Source organism: Salmo trutta, chromosome 12 (assembly GCF_901001165.1).
Source record: "Salmo trutta chromosome 12, fSalTru1.1, whole genome shotgun sequence".
Classification (NCBI taxonomy): domain Eukaryota; kingdom Metazoa; phylum Chordata; class Actinopteri; order Salmoniformes; family Salmonidae; genus Salmo; species Salmo trutta.
This window is the reverse complement of record NC_042968.1, coordinates 85,085,190-85,104,120: the sequence shown is the minus strand read 5'-3', so window position 1 is coordinate 85,104,120 and position 18,931 is coordinate 85,085,190. Positions and strand designations below refer to the sequence as shown.

General features: G+C 40.7%; 1 protein-coding gene across 3 annotated transcripts in view; it reads left to right on the top strand.

The window, feature by feature from the left end:
- The window catches only part of LOC115204527 (bifunctional heparan sulfate N-deacetylase/N-sulfotransferase 1), a 143,186-nt gene that overhangs the window by 113,143 nt on the left and 11,112 nt on the right, over positions 1-18,931 (top strand). For all 3 annotated transcript variants that reach the window (XM_029770181.1, XM_029770182.1, XM_029770183.1), the window contains exons 10-13: positions 4,762-4,885; positions 13,675-13,849; positions 14,147-14,317; positions 14,541-14,650. In XM_029770181.1, the coding sequence (XP_029626041.1) occupies positions 4,762-4,885; positions 13,675-13,849; positions 14,147-14,317; positions 14,541-14,650 (580 nt within the window). The remainder of the gene's footprint in view (positions 1-4,761; positions 4,886-13,674; positions 13,850-14,146; positions 14,318-14,540; positions 14,651-18,931) is intronic.

The window sequence follows — 18,931 nt, the reverse complement described above, 5'->3', positions numbered from 1 at the left end:
TTGACCGTTTTGTGCGTGGATTAATTGTCGGAGTAGAGGACCTTGTGCCTTTCAGCGAAAATAACAACTCAACGTTTATATCCCAGGACAAGTTAGCTAGCAACAGCAAGCTAGCTAAATAGGACAAATTAAATAGCAACTACAAGCTAGCTAGCTAAATTGCCATACATGTTTAATACTTTTCGACCTGTCCCCAAATTAATATAATTGGTTCATGGTTTGTTTTGATATTTCAACCTGCGTGTCGTGATCGCATTTGATGTGGGGGCATTGGGCATGGTGTTAGTTGCACCATTTTATATCTAACGAAGGTGTTTGGTGCAGTGTTTCTCAAGTGAAATATCTTGCATGAAAACAAGTCGCCTCTTGTTGAATGACAACAAACACTTCATTAAAGAATCCCTACTGTTGACCAGTCACAGACGAATGGGTGTGGACATCGGCTTCCGACTTTGGCTTGCTTCGAGAACAAATGTTGTGTGCACGAACAGCTGACCTCACTAAAAACTTGCCGTAATGAAAATGAACAAATACGTCACAAAATGTTGTCATAATATATGCGCAAACTGTTCCGGTTGTGACGAATGCGGACGCTTCTAGTCTACTCTACACACCACCAGGGTGTGGCTCACTGTACTAGATCCACTGCACCAGGAGGAGAAGTTTTTCTCTGTCTGGCATGGGGCAGCCTTGAACCTCTGATTATTGACAGCCTGGAGAGAAAGGATGGATAATTGGCAACTGAGCAGTCATTTACAGAGTGTCACACACTTAATTTCATTTATAGGTTCACCGTAGGCAGGCAGGCAGTCGCTGGCTTTTATTGTAACCTTGACTGCACCCCAGTAAATGGGAATTCCAGATTTACTGCGTAGCCTAATTAAAGTTCTTGAAGATGTCTTAAGGGAGCGATAACCCTCCTTCTGAGAGCGCTGTAAAATGGCCCCGTTAATCTTTTCAATAAAAATGGATTAGGGGGTTGGAGCTGAGAGTAAATTCACACACTTCACCATTTTAATTACCTAACTGCACCAGCATTCACTATAGTCACGTCAGCCATCTTGTCTGTCAACTAGTGAACGACCGATACTGATTTTGGATGGAGACCCATGGCCAATATTTTAGACTGATATTCAACATCATAAAATGTATTACAAATTTCCAAATTTTAAACAATCCATTTGACTTGTGTTTTCACCAATCTAACTACATAATACAATGGTGGTAATGTTATTTGAATGGTAAATGTCATAATAAACTGGGTCAATTAAGATGGCATAGGCCTACTCACTATACAGGTGAATGCATATTCAATAGGAGTGTGTGCATATATTGAGCTGAGCTTGTTTTGGCTGATCAGTAGAGTCTATGGTGCTACAGATTACAAATCTGATAGCCTTCAATTTGGGAATTACACTACATTGCCAGAAGTATGTGGACACATACTCGTCGAACATGTCATTCCAAAATTATGGGCATTAATATGGAGATGCCCCCCCAACTGCTATAACAGCCGCTGCTCTTCTGGGAAGGCTTTCCACTAGATGTTGGAACATTGCTCCGGGGACTTGCTTCAAGTCAGCCACGAGCATTGGTGAGGTCAGGCATTGATGTTGGGCGATTAGGCCTGGCTCGCAGCCAGTGTTCAAATTCATCCCAAAGGTGTTAGATGGGGTTGAGGTTAGATCTCTGAGCAGGCCAGTCAAGCTCTTCCACACCGATATCGACAAACCATTTCTGTATGGACCTCGCGTTGGGCACGGGGGCGTTGTCATGCTGAAACAGGAAAGGTCCTTCCACTTCACAGTAACAGCACTTACAGTTGACCAAGGCAGCTCCAGCAGGGCACAAATTTGACGAAACTGACTTGTTGGAAAGGTGGCATCTTATGACGGTGCCACTTTGAAAGTCACTGAGCTCTTCAGTACAGGCTATTTTGCTGCCAATGTTTGTCTATGGAGATTGCATGGCTGTGTGCTCAATTTTATACACCTGTCAGCAACGGGTGTGGCAGAAATAGTCAAAACCACTATTGAATGGGTGTTCACATACTTTTGGCCATGTAGTGTATATTAGCCTACTGATCAACAACATTTGCATAGAAGCATCACTCCAGCATGTCACGCCTGTTTGGAAGGATATCTTATAGGCACTGCTGTTTGAGAATGTAAAATAACCTCTATTCAATGCAAATAGGTCCAACGCAACATCATGATTTGTTTTCCAGGATGCTTATGAAACTAGTATTTTTTTCTCATTTAAGTAATCGAGAGCAAAAAAAGAATACAGATGCCTCCTGACAGTTGACAAATATGTTAACGATGGAGGATTGGTTGATTTTCAGTTTTTAAGTATACTTTTTTACAATTGACGAGAAAAGTGTTGTCCCTGCACCCTCACTGCACCCTTGTATGCCATGTCTGGAAATATGCAGACAAACAGATTAAATGTAAATTTACATTGTAATACTTCTGACAGCCAACTTTCTAGCTGCCCGTACCTTTTGGTACATTCCCAGAAGGCATGGATTATTGAGTCATTAGTTTTACACTTAAGACATGACTCTGCCGTGGTGCTGTAGAATTTGTGAATTTTGTGTCTTGTGTAATATATTCTATACATTAGTTTATACTGGATTAAGTGTACATTTTTTGTTCATTGCAATTGTGTTCTTGTATATCTTACCTATCATATGAACACCCTTTTCTGACTCATAGGATTCCCTCAAGATTTCTCTGATGTCCATGATATCAAATTAACATTTCTTCATATGAAACTTAAGTTGCATGTATTTGAAAATATCTACATTGGTCAGTCCAAAATTGCTTTATAATTCTGTCATGGAAATAAATGTATTTTCTATTACCAAATACTTTCCGGTTTCTATGCCTTCCATGTGGAAGGCATATTTTATCGGTGAATTCTGAAAAGATATTCAAGGATTGTTCCATAGTGTTGTGTTTTTAGTGATGATATTGATTCTTGTAGAAAATGATATTGATTCTTGTAGAAAATGTTTAACTATCTTCCATATTGTTATTGTGTTCTTAACTATGAAGTTGTTAATGTTCTTAGCTTCATCCTTAAGACACGTGAAAAGATTCTGGGGATGAGCATTTGCATCTAAAATATGTGCCCATTGTTCCTCTTCGGTGCATTTAACGATACACGGATTGTAGAAAACATTATGAACACATGCTCTTTCCATGACATAGGCTGACCAGGTGAATCCTAGTGAAACTATGATCCCTTAATGAGGTCACTTGTTAAATCTACTTCAATCAGTGTAGATGAATGGGAGGATACAGGTTAAAAAAGGATTTTAAAGCCTTGAGACAATTGAGACATGGATTGTGTTTCGTTGCCTTTCAACGGGGTATTGTAATAAGTGCCAGGCGCACCGGTTGGGTCAAGAACTGCAACTTTGCTGGGTTTTTTCATGCTCAACAGTTTCTTGTGTGTATCAAGAATGGTCCACCATCCAAAGGACATCCAGCCAACTTGACACAACTGTGGAAAGCATTGGAGTCAACATGGGCCAGCATCCCTGTGGAATGCTTTCAACACCTTGTAAAGTCCATGCCCCGACGAATTGAGGCTGTTCTGAGGGCAAAAAGGTGATTCAATTTTAGGAAAGAATGTCTTTGGTGGGGTAATTCGGATTACTGAGGATAAATAACTGTTGGAGCCATGCCATTCTGAAAATGTTTATTCTACTTGTAAGATTTATGGGAAGATTGTTGTATTTAATTAGATCTGCTTTCATATTGTTGATAATGGGATTATGTTATCTTTCTAAACCTATTTGTTGACACTTTGCAAATATCTTCATTTGCAAATACATTTAGATTATATTTGTTTACCAATATTTAGGGTCACTTCCTCCTTTGCCTATTACGACAATTATCTAATCTTACTATCAACTGTCAATTTACTGATATGATTGTGGCTGGTCACATCAGCACACTGCTAACGTTACACCGCAAGTCAGATGGCTTGTAGCTGAAAATGGTGCATGTTCAAAATGATGACCAGCTAATGTTAGCTAGCTACGTTCGCTATTAGCTCCTATCTGATATCTGACTCCATGTTTATCTAGCCAGCTAGCTAGCATAGTAGCTAATATAGCTAGCTAGCTAACACCACAGATGAAAGGGTTCGTTAGCTATGTGACCCGTTAGCAAATATATCTGCTTAGCTAGCTAGCTAGCTTATTGCATGCACGTCGACACAAGCCTTATTATTAGTGAATTAAACTAAACTAGTATTTGCAACAGGAGATCAATTTTGGTCACTGTGTCAATTCATCTGTTTCTCAATACTGCACCTTTCTGTTGGAGAATGAGCTTTCTGGGCAGTGCTCGTGGCTCAGGCGGTGAGTGGCAGCTGGCATAGCAGCAGTTTTGGTATGTGGACAGAGTATCAGCAAAATCGTTAGAGAAGGGCTGATAGATTAGAAAAGCCTGATATATCAGCACGGCTGATAAACGGTCATTTACTATCAACATTACATCCACCACTCCTCTTTAACTGTCACATCTCTAACGTAGTTGAGTGTTCTGGTCTTTATTGCTATTTAAGCTTTGGCACATTTGAGATGGGTAGTAAATAGCTGTTCCAATTACCCGGAAATATGCATGTTTAGCATTTACATCAAGTTCTATATTTAAATGATATCTATATTTACATCACCTAATAGTAGCTATCTCCGTTTAATATTAGTATGAGCAATACTAATGAAAACTTGTGTTCTCTGCGAAGGCACCACAGCCCTGTATCTGTTCCTGGGGATGCATCCTGATCTGACCAGTAACTACCCCAGCAAGGAGACCTTTGAGGAGATCCAGTTCTTCAGTGGCCACAGCTACCACAGAGGCATAGACTGGTATGTGACTTCCCCTTGTCTTACCCTAACATATTCATTGCCACCAGTCAGTTGGGCATTAATTCCTCTTCTCCAACACATTTACAACATTCCTGGTTGTATTTTGGGGGCAGCATGATTGAATGGAGACACGTTGCTCCTGTAAACCGCTGTGCTTTTCATAGTATATTAAACCAACTGAGTTGCCCAGTTTTGAAACATATTCCAGTTAGTATTTTTGCCTTTAGAGGAACGTTTCATCCTTCAAAGGCAGAGGCTTTGGTTCATCCCCCTCTGAGCTCAATCATTGATTAACAGAAAGCAGACAATTGGATTTATGAATCAAACAGTGTGTGGTGGGCTCAGTTGTGGAAAATCTTTCATGTCTGCAGTCTGTCTCTCTTACTCCCATTCAGCTTGTGGGAGTAAGGTTTATGCTGGTGCAGTCATATGTTTTATCCATTAAATTGCATGTTACTGATGAAAAATGAAACTAGTGATGTTTAGTTAGGACTAGGGCTGTTACGGTGACCGTATTACCGCCACACCTGCGGTCACAAGTCATGACGGCAGGCAAATTCCACGAATACCGTTTAGTCACGCTAATTAGGCTTCTTCAAGCTCTGATGCTGCTGATGGTCATTAGTAGCCTACCAAACTTGCTAACTGCCTGGTACTCAGCACTCTATTGTCCCTCTAATCACTCTGACATCAATGCAAATGTAATTGATTAGATTTTCAAACACTTCATGAGAGCCCATGATCTCATGTTGTGCAACATTTCTATAGGCTATGGATTTGTGTGAAAACAGAATGATTGCCTCTCTTAAAAATAGGAGGATCCCATCAGCTTTCTGGCCTACTATACAGTGCATTTACAAAGTATTCAGACCCCCTTGACTTTTTCCACATTTTTGTTACGTTACAGGCCTATTCTAAAATTGATTTTTTTTTTATTACCTCATCAATCTATACACAATACCCCATAATGACAAAGCGATAACAGGTTTTTAGACATTTTAGCAAATTTATTAGAAATTTAAAAAAACATACCTTATTTACATAAGTATTCAAACGCTTTGCTATGAGACTCGAAATTGAGCTAAGGTGCATCCTGTTTCCATTGATCATCCTTGAGCTGTTTCTACAACTTGATTGGAGTCCACCTGCGGTAAATTCAATTGATTGGACATGATTTGGAAAGGTATCCACCTGGTTGACAGGTTGAAGGAATTGTCCGTAGAACTCCGAGATAGGATTGTGTCGAGGCACAGATCTGGGGAAGGTTACTAAAACATTTCTTAATCATTGGATGTCCCCAAGAACACCATGGCCTCTGTCATTTTTAAATGGAAGAAGTTTGTTGCCTCTGGAGTGGCGCAGCGGTCTAAGGCACTGCATCGCAGAGCTTCAGGGGTCACTAAAGCCCCGGGTTCGATCCCAGGCTGTATCACAGCCGACCGTGACCGGGAGACCCATGAGGCGGCACTCAAAAAGGGATTTCCTTTTTCCATCGCGCTGTAGCAACTCATTGTGGCTGGCCGATTGCCTATAACCTGACTTCAGTCGCCAGCTGGACAGTGTTTCCTCCGACACATTGGTGCGGCTGGCTTCCGGGTTAAGCGAGCAGTGTCAAGAAGCATTGCGGCTTGGCAGGGTCGTGTTTCAGAGGACCCGTGGCTCTCGACCTGCAGCAATGGGACAAGACTGTAATTACTAATTGGATATCACAAAATTGTGGAGAAAAAAATATATTTAAGAAATGGAAGCAGTTTGGAAACACCAAGACTCTTCCTAGAGCTGGCCGCCCGGCCACACTGAGAAATCAGGGGAGAAGGGCCTTGGTCAGGGAGGTTACCAAGAACCCGATGCCCACTCTGACATGCTGTGGGGATGTTTTTAAGCTTCAGGGACTGGGAGACTAGTTAGGATCGAGGGAACGCTGAACTGCGCAAAGTACAGAGATCCTTGATGAAAACCTGCTCCAGAGCACTCAGGACCTCAGACTGGGGAGAAGGTTCACCTTCCAACAGAACAACGACCCAAAGCACACAGCCAAGACAACACAGGAGTGGCTTTGGGACAAGTCTCAATGTCCTTAAGTGGCCAGGCCCAGACTTGAAACCGATTTCAACATCTGGAGAGAACTGGAAATAGCTGTGCATCGACGCTCCCCATCCAACCTGACAGAGCTTGAGGGGATCTGCAGAGAAGAATGGGAGAAACTCCCCAAATACAGTTGTGCCAAGCTTGTAGTGTCATACCCAAGAAGACTTGAGGCTGTAATTGCTGTCAAAGGTGCTTCAACAAAGTACTGAGTGAAGGGACTGAATACTTACGTAAATGTGGTATTTAATTATTTTATTTTTTTAAATAAAATTTCAAAAAATGTATAACCTGTTTTTGTTTTGTCATTATGGGGTATTGTGTGTTGATACAATTCTATACATTTTAGAATAAGGCTGCAACGTAACAACATTTTGAAAAATTAAAGGGGTCTGAATATTTTCTGAATGTACTCCTATTTATTTCTCAACTTTCCTATATTTACAACTGCAGTATAGCCTACCTGGCTGGCATGAAAATGAACCATGGGAAAAGCGTCCTCCATGCGCTATAAAAGTGGATAGATGACATGTATTTTGTCCGCTGTCCCTGTTTCGAGAGCATGATAATAGTCCGTTCTAAATCGAAACAAATTTCACACGTACCAGTCAAAAGTTTGGACACACCTATTAATTCAAGGGTTTTTATTTATATTTACTATTTTTTACATTGTAGAATAATAGTGAAGACAATCGGAATCGTGTAGTATTTCTTCAAAGCACCCTTTGCCTTGATGACGGCTTTACAGTCTGGGCATTCTCTCAACCAGCTTCACCTGGAATGCTTTTACGACAGTCTTGGAGTTCCCACAAATGCTGAGCACTTGTTGGCTGCTTTTCCTTCTCGGCGGTCCAACTCATTCCAAACCACCTCAATTGTGTTGAGGTTGGGTGATTGTGGAGGTCAGGTCATCTGATGCAGCACTCCATCACTCTCCTTCTTGGTCAAACAGCCCTTACACAGCCTGGATGTGTGTTGGGTCATTGTCCTGTTGAAAAACAAATTATAGTCCCACTAAGCTCAAACCCGTTCGGATGGCATTTCGTTGCAGAATACTGTGGTAGCCATGCTGGTTAAGTGTGCCTTGAATTCTAAATAAATCACTGACAGTGTCACCAGCAAAGCACCCCCACACAATCACACCTCCTCCATGCTTCACGGTGGGAACCACACATGTGGAGATCATCCGTTCACCTACTTCGCGTTTCACGAAGACAAGGCGGTTAGAACCAAAAATCTAATATTTTGACTCATCAGACCGAAGAACATATTTCCACCGGTCAATGTCCATTGTTTGTGTTTCTTGGCCCAAGCAAGTTTATTCTTATTGGTGTCCTTAAGTAGTGGTTTCTTAACAGCAATTCGACCATGAAGGCCTGATTCACACGAGGTCTCTAAACAGTTGATGTTGAGATGTCTGTTACTTGAACTCTGAAGCATTTATTTGGGCTCCAATTTCTGAGACTGATAACTCTAATGAATGTATCCTCTGCGGCAGATGTAACTCTGCGTCTTTCTTACCTGTGGTGGTCCTCGTGAGAGCAAGTTTCATCATTGTGCTTGATAGTTTCCAGTTTCTTCAAATGCATTCGCAAAAACTATCCACTGACCTTCACATCTTAAAGTACTGTCATTTTTCTTTGCTTATTTGAGCTGTTCTTGCCATAATATGGACTTGGTATTTTACCAAATAGAGATTTCTTCTACCTTTTCACAACACAACTGATTGGCTCCAACGCATTAAGAAGGAAAGAAATACCATAAAATGTACTTTTAAAAAGGCACACCTGTTAAAACCTGTTGGGGCTAGGGGGCAGTATTTGCACGGCCGGATAAAAAAAAGTACCCGATTTAAACTGGTTACTACTCTTGCCCAGAAACGAGAATATGCATTTAATTAGTAGATTTTGATAGAAAACACTCTAAAGTTTCTAAAACTGTTTGAATGGTGTCTGTGAGTATAACAGAACTCATATGGCAGGCCAAAACCTGAGAAGATTCCATACAGGAAGTGCACTGTCTGACAATTTGTTCTCCTTCTGCGGCATCTCTATCGAAAATACAGCATCTCTGCGGTAACGTGACATTTTCTAAGGCTTCCATTGGCTCTCAGAAGGCGGAATGACGTCTCTCCAGTCTCTGGGCGAAGAACAGCAGGAGAATTTGTGAGTGGTCAGGCTGAGAACAGTGACACTGGAGATGCGCGTTCATGTGAATTCTCAATGTTTTTCTTTCTCTCTTTGAATGAATACAGCGTCGCCCGGTTGGAATATTATCGCTATTTTACGAGAAAAATCGCATAAAAAATGATTTTAAACAGCGTTTGACATGCTTCGAAGTACGGTAATGGAATATTTTTACATTTTTTGTCACGATATGCGCTCGCGCGTCACCCTTCGGATACTGACCTGAACGCACGAACAAAATGGAGGTATTTGGATATAACTATGGATCATTTCGAACCAAAACAACATTTGTTGTTGAAGTAGAAGTCCTGGGAGTGCATTCTGACGAAGAACAGCAAAGGTAATCCAATTTTTCTTATAGTAAATTTGAGTTTGGTGAGTGCCAAACTTGGTGGGTGTCAAATTAGCTAGCCGTGATGGCCGGGCTATGTACTCAGAATATTGCAAAATGTGCTTTAGCCGAAAAGCTATTTTAAAATCTGACACCGCGATTGCATAAAGGAGTTCTGTATCTATAATTCTTAAAATAATTGTTATCTATTTTGTGAACGTTAATCGTGAGTAATTAAGTAAATTCACCGGAAGTTTGCGGTGGGTATGCTAGTTCTGAACATCACATGCTAATGTAAAAAGTTGTTTTTTGATATAAATATGAACTTGATTGAACAAAACATGCATGTATTGTATAACATAATGTCCTAGGAGTGTCATCTGATGAAGGTTAGTGTTGCATTTAGCTGTGGTTTTGGTTTTTGTGACATATGCTTGCTTTGAAAATGGCTGTGTGATTATTTTTGGCAGGGTACTCTCCTGACATAATCTAAGGTTTTGCTTTCGCTGTAAAGCCTTTTTGAAATCGGACAGTGTGGTTAGATTTTTTATTTATTTTTATTTCACCTTTATTTAACCAGGTAGGCAAGTTGAGAACAAGTTCTCATTTACAATTGCGACCTGGCCAAGATAAAGCAAAGCAGTTCGACAACATACAAAAACACAGAGTTACACATGGAGTAAAACAACATACAATCAATGATGCAGTAGAAAAAAATAAGACTATATACAATGTGAGCAAATGATGTGAGATAATGGAGGTAAAGGCAAAAAAATGCCATGGTGGCAAAGTAAATAAAGTATGGCAAGAAAAACACTGGGATGGTAGATTTGTAGTTTGAAGAAAGTTAAAAGTTAAAATATAAATAATATGGTGCAAAGGAGCAAAATAAATAAAATAAATAAATACAGTAGGGGAAAAGGTAGTAGTTTGGGCTCAATTAAAGATGGGCTATGTACAGGTGCAGAGATCTGTGAGCTGCTCTGACAGCTGGTGCTTAAAGCTAGTGAGGGAGATAAGTGTTTCCAGATTAACGAGAGTCTTGTCTTTAAAATGGTGTAAAATAGTCATATGTTTGAGAAATTGAAGTTATAGCATTTATGAGGTATTTGTATTTCGCGCCACGCGATTCCACTGGCTATTGACTAGGGAGCGTCCCACCTTGCCCAGGGAGGTTAATTGAAATGCATTCCAGGTGACTACCTCATGAAGCTGGTTGAGAGAATGCCAAGAGTATGCAAATCTATCATCAAGGCAAAGGGTGGCTACTTTGAAGAATCTAAAATACATTACATTTTTTGGTTATTACATGATTCCATATGTTATTTCATAGTTTTGATGTCTTCACTATTATTCTGCAATGTAGAGAATGGTAAAATAAAGAAAAACCCTTAAATGAGTAGGCTTGTCCGAACTTTTGACCGGTACTGTATATTTAAAGACAATATTCTATCAAGAATAGTGTGATGGGTGACTATTATCCTATCGCTTGTGAATTAAATATTACAACTTGTGAATGATGCCAAGCTTAAGGCAAGAAACAGCACATGCTCCCCCCCCCCCTCCCCCCAAATGTTTTCGAATTATAGTCGCACACCTCATGTAGCCTAGTCCATAGGCCTATATGTTTTGATAAGGTTTGTATCACAACTAAAGTGGCCAAATAACTTCTTAAAATGAAGCACATTCATCTGCTTTACAATGGGTTTAGAGCCACCTTTTGTAATCAAAGCATTACATGCATAATCGCATTTGTGGTCACTTTTGAGAATGTTTTCCTTCCAATGGAACATTTGTGCTTATAGCCTACTGCTGTGTGCGCATTGCTGGGTTTATAATGTGAAGAAATAGCTTAAAATGTTGATCAACTATTAGGCTAAGTGTTCTCATCTGTTGCATCAGGCTCATTGCTTAAAATAGGTTCTTTTTTTGCTAGTGGTTGTGTTTTGGGGATCTAATGCATCCCGCGACTGTTTGGAATATTTATTTGTCGTATAGAATAGGTTAACTTTTTTCTACTATGAGGGATAGTAGATTGACATTGGCTAGTGCTTTTGCTGTTTGTTAGGTCTACTTATGTTATTGGCTGACGAAAGTAAATGTGGACAGTTCTTCCAATATCTTCAATATTCGCCTCGGAATTGGATAAGGACCCGTGCAGTTGCATCCCCGATGTTTCGGTCTTCACTTGTAGCCTGTGAGAAAGACCCGATCCCGTGACGGAGTGCCATGTGAGTGAGAGGTGCTTCGACACACAGCTGGGAGAAGGCAATTATAATTATTATATTCAGCCCAAGGGCACAACGGCCACTGGCTGCAACAGGCATGGATTTTTTTCAGGGGCATTACGGCCACAGAAGGGGATGCAGCCGGGAAATTCAAGGCATTATCTAGTGCTTTTCAAATTGTAACCGAGAGGCTGATTAAGTGTGTACAGCCTGCGCAAAAATTAACAAAGCAAAGCCCATGCCTTTCATACAACTTTTTTCAAATCATTATTAGTTGTATCATGCAGCCTTAGAATGTATTAAAAATCAACATATAGCCTAACATTTATTTCACAACTAAAGTTACATAACTCTAAATTAAACACATAGGAGTACCTGTTTCTTTGATAACCGCTCAACACAGAATAGCCGCATGTGCGCACTCCCTCAAATAATTTGAAGAAAATAGCACAAAATAAAAAGGCTATGTTCAATTGTATTCTTCATACAAAGCAAATATGTTCTTCTGAAATAGACTACATTTTCTTCATATCATGTTTCTTCAGACCTGTGTAAAATAAATATATTTAATGTGATGGTGTAGGCTATATTACATGGATTTATTAGACTTAATAAAATGTAAATGTTCCAAAAGTCTGCATCAGTGGCTTGTAGGCGATGCGTGGATCAAGGAGATGCTAAATGTTTGTTAATTAACGGTCAATTACTGTGAGACTGGCAGTTATTTGTTTGACAATCACCCGCTGACAAAATGTCATGACCGCCACAGCCCTAGGTAGGACATTGGTATTTGTGGTGTTTTCATAGACTTAGATAGACCGCTCTAATGCCCAAATACTTTTTTATCATGGACAGCGCCATTGGGCACTTTCACCATTTTGAAGTAGTCAACTTTGTTGGACTTCCTAGGAGTTAAGGAAGAATCACATAATTCAGCCCAAGTCATCAGAAGAGATCAGCCGATGAATTATACTCCTGAGCAAACATTCCATAACTGCAGGTGGCAGTAAAATCACCAACCTTGGCTTTATACCTGTTCAGACAACACACTCCAGATGGCAGTAAATCACCAACCTAGGCTTTATACCTGTTCAGACAACACACTCCAGATGGCAGTACATCACCAACCTTGGCTTTATACCTGTTCAGACAACACACTCCAGATGGCAGTACATCACCAACCTTGGCTTTATACCTGTTCAGACAACACACTCCAGATGGCAGTACATCACCAACCTTGGCTTTATACCTGTTCAGACAACACACTCCAGATGGCAGTACATCACCAACCTTGGCTTTATACCTGTTCAGACAACACACTCCAGATGGCAGTAAATCACAAACCTTGGCTTTATACCTGTTCAGACAACACACTCCAGATGGCAGTACATCACCAACCTTGGCTTTATACCTGTTCAGACAACACACTCCAGATGGCAGTAAATCACAAACCTTGGCTTTATACCTGTTCAGACAACACACTCCAGATGGCAGTAAATCACAAACCTCGGCTTTATACCTGTTTCGACAACACACTCCGATGGCAGTAAATGTACCCTTTCATAGACGTAGTAGATGCGCTTGGCCCCTACTACCATACCTGCCAAACCCTCCCCTAACCCGGCCGACGCTGGGCTAATTGTGCACCGTTTCTTGGGTCTCCCTGTCATAGCCGGCCGCGACACAGCCCAGGATCAAACCTGGATCTGTAGCGAAGGTTCTAGCGATGCACCGCTCAGGAGGCCCCTAAAAATCCTTCTTTAACCTGTCTCCTCCCCTTCATCGACAGTGATTTGAAGTGGATTTTACAAGTGATATCAATAAGGGATCGTAGCATTCACCTGGTCAGTCTGTATTTTGGAAATTGCAGGTGTTCCTAATGCTTTGTCCACTCAGTGTATGTATCGAGTCCAGTGGCCTTGTTTAAACCCCTGTCTGTCTGTGTGTTATGATTGACAGGTACATGGAGTACTTTCCCCTACCCTCAAACACCAGCTCAGACTTTTACTATGAGAAGAGCGCCAACTACTTTGACTCGGAAGTGGCTGCACGGCGGGCAGCTGCCCTCCTGCCCAAGGCCAAAATAATCACCATCCTCATCAACCCTGCAGACAGGGCCTACTCATGGTACCAGGTGAGCCTCCCTCCTTCCGAGTTACCTCTTCCCACTGTTCCATTTCCAACACCAGACTATATTATAGGGATAGCAATTGGGTGAAATGCTGTGGGTGTCTTGAGGGTAGCATCACTCCTTTTCCAGGTCAGCTGTACTGCTGATTTCACTTGAACTTGGAAATAAAGTAGCTAATATCCTGGTGGAGAAATAGGTGATGTACCGGTTTGTAGGAGTGAGTTAGAATGCCCTCTGCAAGGGCACTGGATTAAACTAGCAAGGTGGCCTGACTGTCATATCTGTCTGCTCTGCCCTTAGCACCAACGTGCCCATGACGACTCAGTCGCCCTGAAGTATACTTTCCATGATGTCATCACTGCTGGCCACGATGCCCCCATCAAGCTGCGGGTGCTCCAGAACCGCTGTCTGGTGCCGGGCTTGTACGCCACCCACCTGGACCGCTGGCTTAGCCACTACCACATCAACCAGGTATGTTTGGTCATCTGGGTCCCACGTGTGCATGTTGATGCTTGTGTGTTTGCAGATTTGTTCATAAGCATATGGTGTAAACAAACATTGATGTATTCAGTCTGTGTCTATAATGTACATGGTTAGTACAGTGGGTGTGTGTATAGGTTGTTGCTGGTATTTGAATTTGAGACTGCTCAGCTAGTCTATCTGACCTACTGTGGTATTGTAACTGGTTCCTCAGATCCTGGTTCTGGATGGTCAAGTGCTGAGGACGGAGCCTGCTGCAGTCATGGACAAGATCCAGAAGTTCCTTGAGCTGACAAACACACTGAACTACCACAAGATTCTAGCGTGAGTGTCTTATTAGGCCTGCTAAACACTATAGACTAGAGCCAACATCACTTTTGTAGAAAACACATGGCAAATAAAGGCTTTTGTTTCCCTAACTGTTTGACATATAACATTAACTTCTATGGGCTAGCGTCCCACCTGCGGGACACAGCCAGTGAAATATCAGGGCGGCAAATACAAAAACAACAAAATGTCATAATTCAACATTCTCAAACATACAACTATTTTACACCATTTTAAAGATAAACTTCTCGGTAATCTAACCACATTGTCCAATTTCAAAAAGGCTTTACAGCGAAAGCAAAACATTAGATTATGTTAGGAGAGTACATAGACAAAAATAATCACACAGCCATTTTCCAAGCAAGGACATGTGTCAATAAAACCCAAAACACAGCTAAATGAAGCACTAACCTTTGACGATCTTCATCAGATGACACTCCTAGGACATTATGCTACACAATACATGTATGTTTTGTTCGATAAAGTTCATATTTATATCCAAAAACAACATTTTACGTTGGCACGTGATGTTCAGAAAATGTATTCCCACCAAAACGTCCGGTGAATATGCACATCAATTTACAAAAATACTCATCATAAACGTTGACAAAATATATAACAATTATTTTAAGAATTATAGATAGACTACCCCTGGATGCAACCGCTGTGTCAGATTTTAAAATAGCTTTACGGAGAAAGCACATTTTTCAATATTCTGAGTACATAGCTCAGCCATCACGGTGAGCTATTCAGACACCCGCCAAGTTCGGGGCAACCTAAACTCAGAATTAGTATTAGAAATATTCTCTTACCTTTGCTGATCTTCGTCAGAATGCACTCCCAGGACTGCTACTTCCACAAGAAATGTTGTTTTTGTTCGAAATAATCCATATTTATGTCCAAATACCTCCGTTTTGTTCGTGCGTACAGATCACTTATCCAAAGGCATAACGCGCAAGCGCGAAACGATAAAGTCATAATGTTCCATTACCGAAGCTTGTCAAACACTGTTTAAAATCAATCTTTATGGTATTTTTAACGTAAAATTGCGATAATGTTCCAACCGGACAATAGCATATTCATTCAAGAAGAAAAAGAAGGAACGGCGTGCTTGCGTGACTGCGCATATCCAATCCCTTTGTTGCCAGGCAGACCACTCAGTAACTAAGCTCCTATTATCTGCCCAGTGACAGGAAAATGCTCAAACCACTTTCTGAAGGCTTTAGACAGCCAATGGAAGCCTTAGGAAGTGCAACGTCACCCCACAGACACTGTAGCTTCGATAGAGAATCAAAAGAACTACAATTCTCAGACTTTTCACTTCCTGCTTGGATTTTTCTCAGATTTTTGCCTGCCATATGAATTCTGTTATACTCAGACACCATTCAAATAGTTTTAGAAACTTCAGAGTGTTTTCTATCCAAATCTACTAATAATATGCATATTCTAGTTTCTGGGTCAGAGTAGTTACCTGTTTAAATTGGTTACGTTTTTCATCCGGCTGTGAAAATACTGCCCCCTAGCCCAGACAGGTAAAAGCGTTATCAGCCGTTTTTCTCTATCAAATTATTTCGGTGTAACTATTAATTCCTTACAATTAAAATGGTCAAAAAGAAATAGCTTCTTAGCAAAGGATAATTTCTCAAGCAGTAATTTTTCTAGGACTGTCTGGGAGTGGTCTGAATGGGGAGGGGAAAACAAAAAGTGTGTTTTTATTGGCAGAGAGGTTTGGAACTCTTTCTTATAGGTTGTTATCAATAAAATGTCACAATACGGTGCAGAGGATTCGATTTGGCTGCTGGGGGACAAGGAGACCCCCAGCTCCGCTAAAACCATTGACAACTTTTGTGCATGTGAAAAATAAAATTTGATTTGAACTACGTGCCGTTTTAAAGGAATTGTTAAATACATTTTATAGCTGTTTTGTTTTAATATCATCACCTCTTGAAGAGCATTGTCAGAACTACACATTTCTGATTATTCCACATTTAGCTCTGTCATCAGTAGGGATGCACGATATATCGGTGAACATATCGGAATCGGCCGATATTAGCTAAAAATGCCAACATCGGTATTGGCCCAATGTCTAGTTTAATGCCGATGTGCAAAACCGATATCAAAGCTGACGTGCATACCTATATAACGTAGGTACATGACGTAATGACGCCATGTAAAATGTTGCGCTACACGTGCAACACGGCATTCCTAACCTAGGCCACAATGTCTGCTGTGTGGATGGAGCAGTCAACAAGTCGAGCAGTCATTTAAGAGTAACAACTCAGCGAGACAGCTCAAAAGCGAAATCCATTAACGCCAAGATAATGGAATTAATTGCCCTTGACAATCAACCGTTCTCTGTCGTGGGTGAACGGTTGATAGATAGTAGTGGTGGCGCTTGGCTTGCATGTGCAAATTCAGAACACACAACATTCTATAATAGAACTGTGTTATTTGACGTGTCAAATTCGACTTTCGCCGACTGGTCGATCACTGGTACACATGTTCCCCTACCGGAGTTGCACAGTAATATCGTCACTGCTATTAGCTTCAAGACATACTATGGAACGCCGTATGGGTGTTTGCATGTCAAAAAAGATACAAGTTAAATAACACTATTTTATGCTTTAAATAAGCTTTTAATTTGACACATCAAATAACAGAGTTCAATTATAGGATGTTGTGTGTTCTGAATTTGCACGTGCAAGCCAAGCACCACCACTACTATCAGTAGCACTGTCAAAGCTGTACAAAAAAGTCTGCAAACACCGGCCACAAACAATGTGTTTACAATACCGCGTTGGTAATAAAGCATTATTTGTTCGACCGTAACTTCTGGGGTAGCTAGCTTTAGCTTGGTACCTAGATAGCACCAATACAAGCAGCCTGAAAACAATGACCAGTAGAAACTGCAGTCATTTTCATTATTCTTAGCAATGATTTAGGAATCCTTGTGAGTATTGGCTAGGTAGCCACTTGTTGTTCGCCTATTGAAATTGAACTTGAGTTCTTGAAAATAAATAGCTCGCCAGCTACTTAACCCTGTTGCCCAAAGCTAACATTATAAGCAGCCAGCTAGCTTCATCTGGCTAGTGAAGCTCAAACGGACCGGGTTATGTGTTGTGAAGCTAGCCACAGTAAGGATTAGTCACAATAGTGGAATTTGCAGTTTGCCTTCAAAATAAAAGTACCTCCTTGAAAGTGATCCTCAGTTATCAGACTACAAAACATCCACGCAGTATTGTTTTTCCTCTTGAATAGTGTTCAATACACATAGGTTGACAATAAATGTGGCTCAATTCACAGTTTCAGAGTCCCGCAATAAGAGATACAACCCTCCAGACATTATTTCCTAAAGGACTTAATGATGAAATGCCTATGTATGTTATGTTGTGAATTTGAACATGAATTATGCCCCTATCATTGGGTACATCTTACGATGTACCCAATGATTAATGAAAACTTGCTCGGTAGGTTTATGTCCTCATTGTGGCTTTACAGACGTGTTTAATACGTCTTATTTACACACTTTATTAGAATATTTATGAAATTCGTATTGTTATATTTGGTAGCACTTATTTGTTTTTCCTTCGCCTCCAACCCCTTTCGATGCGTGGAACGGATGTGGGTGGGGCTAGGTCTACATAGGGGTGCTAATTTTTTTTTTTAACTCAAAAGCTCTGACGAAGGCCGAGTCCGATACGTGAAGCTTATTAAAGATCAGTGATACTATCAAGAGCAGTGTGCGGTTTCCTTTTTCCTTCATCTTGACCATCACGTATCTGAAATGACATGTTCAATTTATGTTCATGATCATGAAAAGGATGGATTTACTTGCTCTATAACTCAGATCTAAATGTGAGCAATTGTTTGGCATTGAATAATCTGACATTTGTATCGCTGACTATGCTCTTCAGGAGGTGATGATATTACAACCAAACAGTTTATATTTATTTAACTATCCCGGCACAGTTATTCATGGTTTTAGTGGAGCTGGGCGTCTCCTTGCCCACCAACAGGCAAATCGAACACACTGCACCTTATTGTGACGTTTTATTGATAATGACTTATACTATACTTATACAAAAATGTAATGTGTTGGTCCCATGTTTCATGAGCTGAAATAAAAGATCCCATAAATGTTCCATATGCACAAAAAGCTTATTTGAAAATGTCCCAGTTCATCCATGGCCTGCATGCTCACCAGACCAGTCGGGAGGAACTATTGGATATAAGAGCAACGTCAACTCACCAACATTACGACCAGGAATACGACTTTCC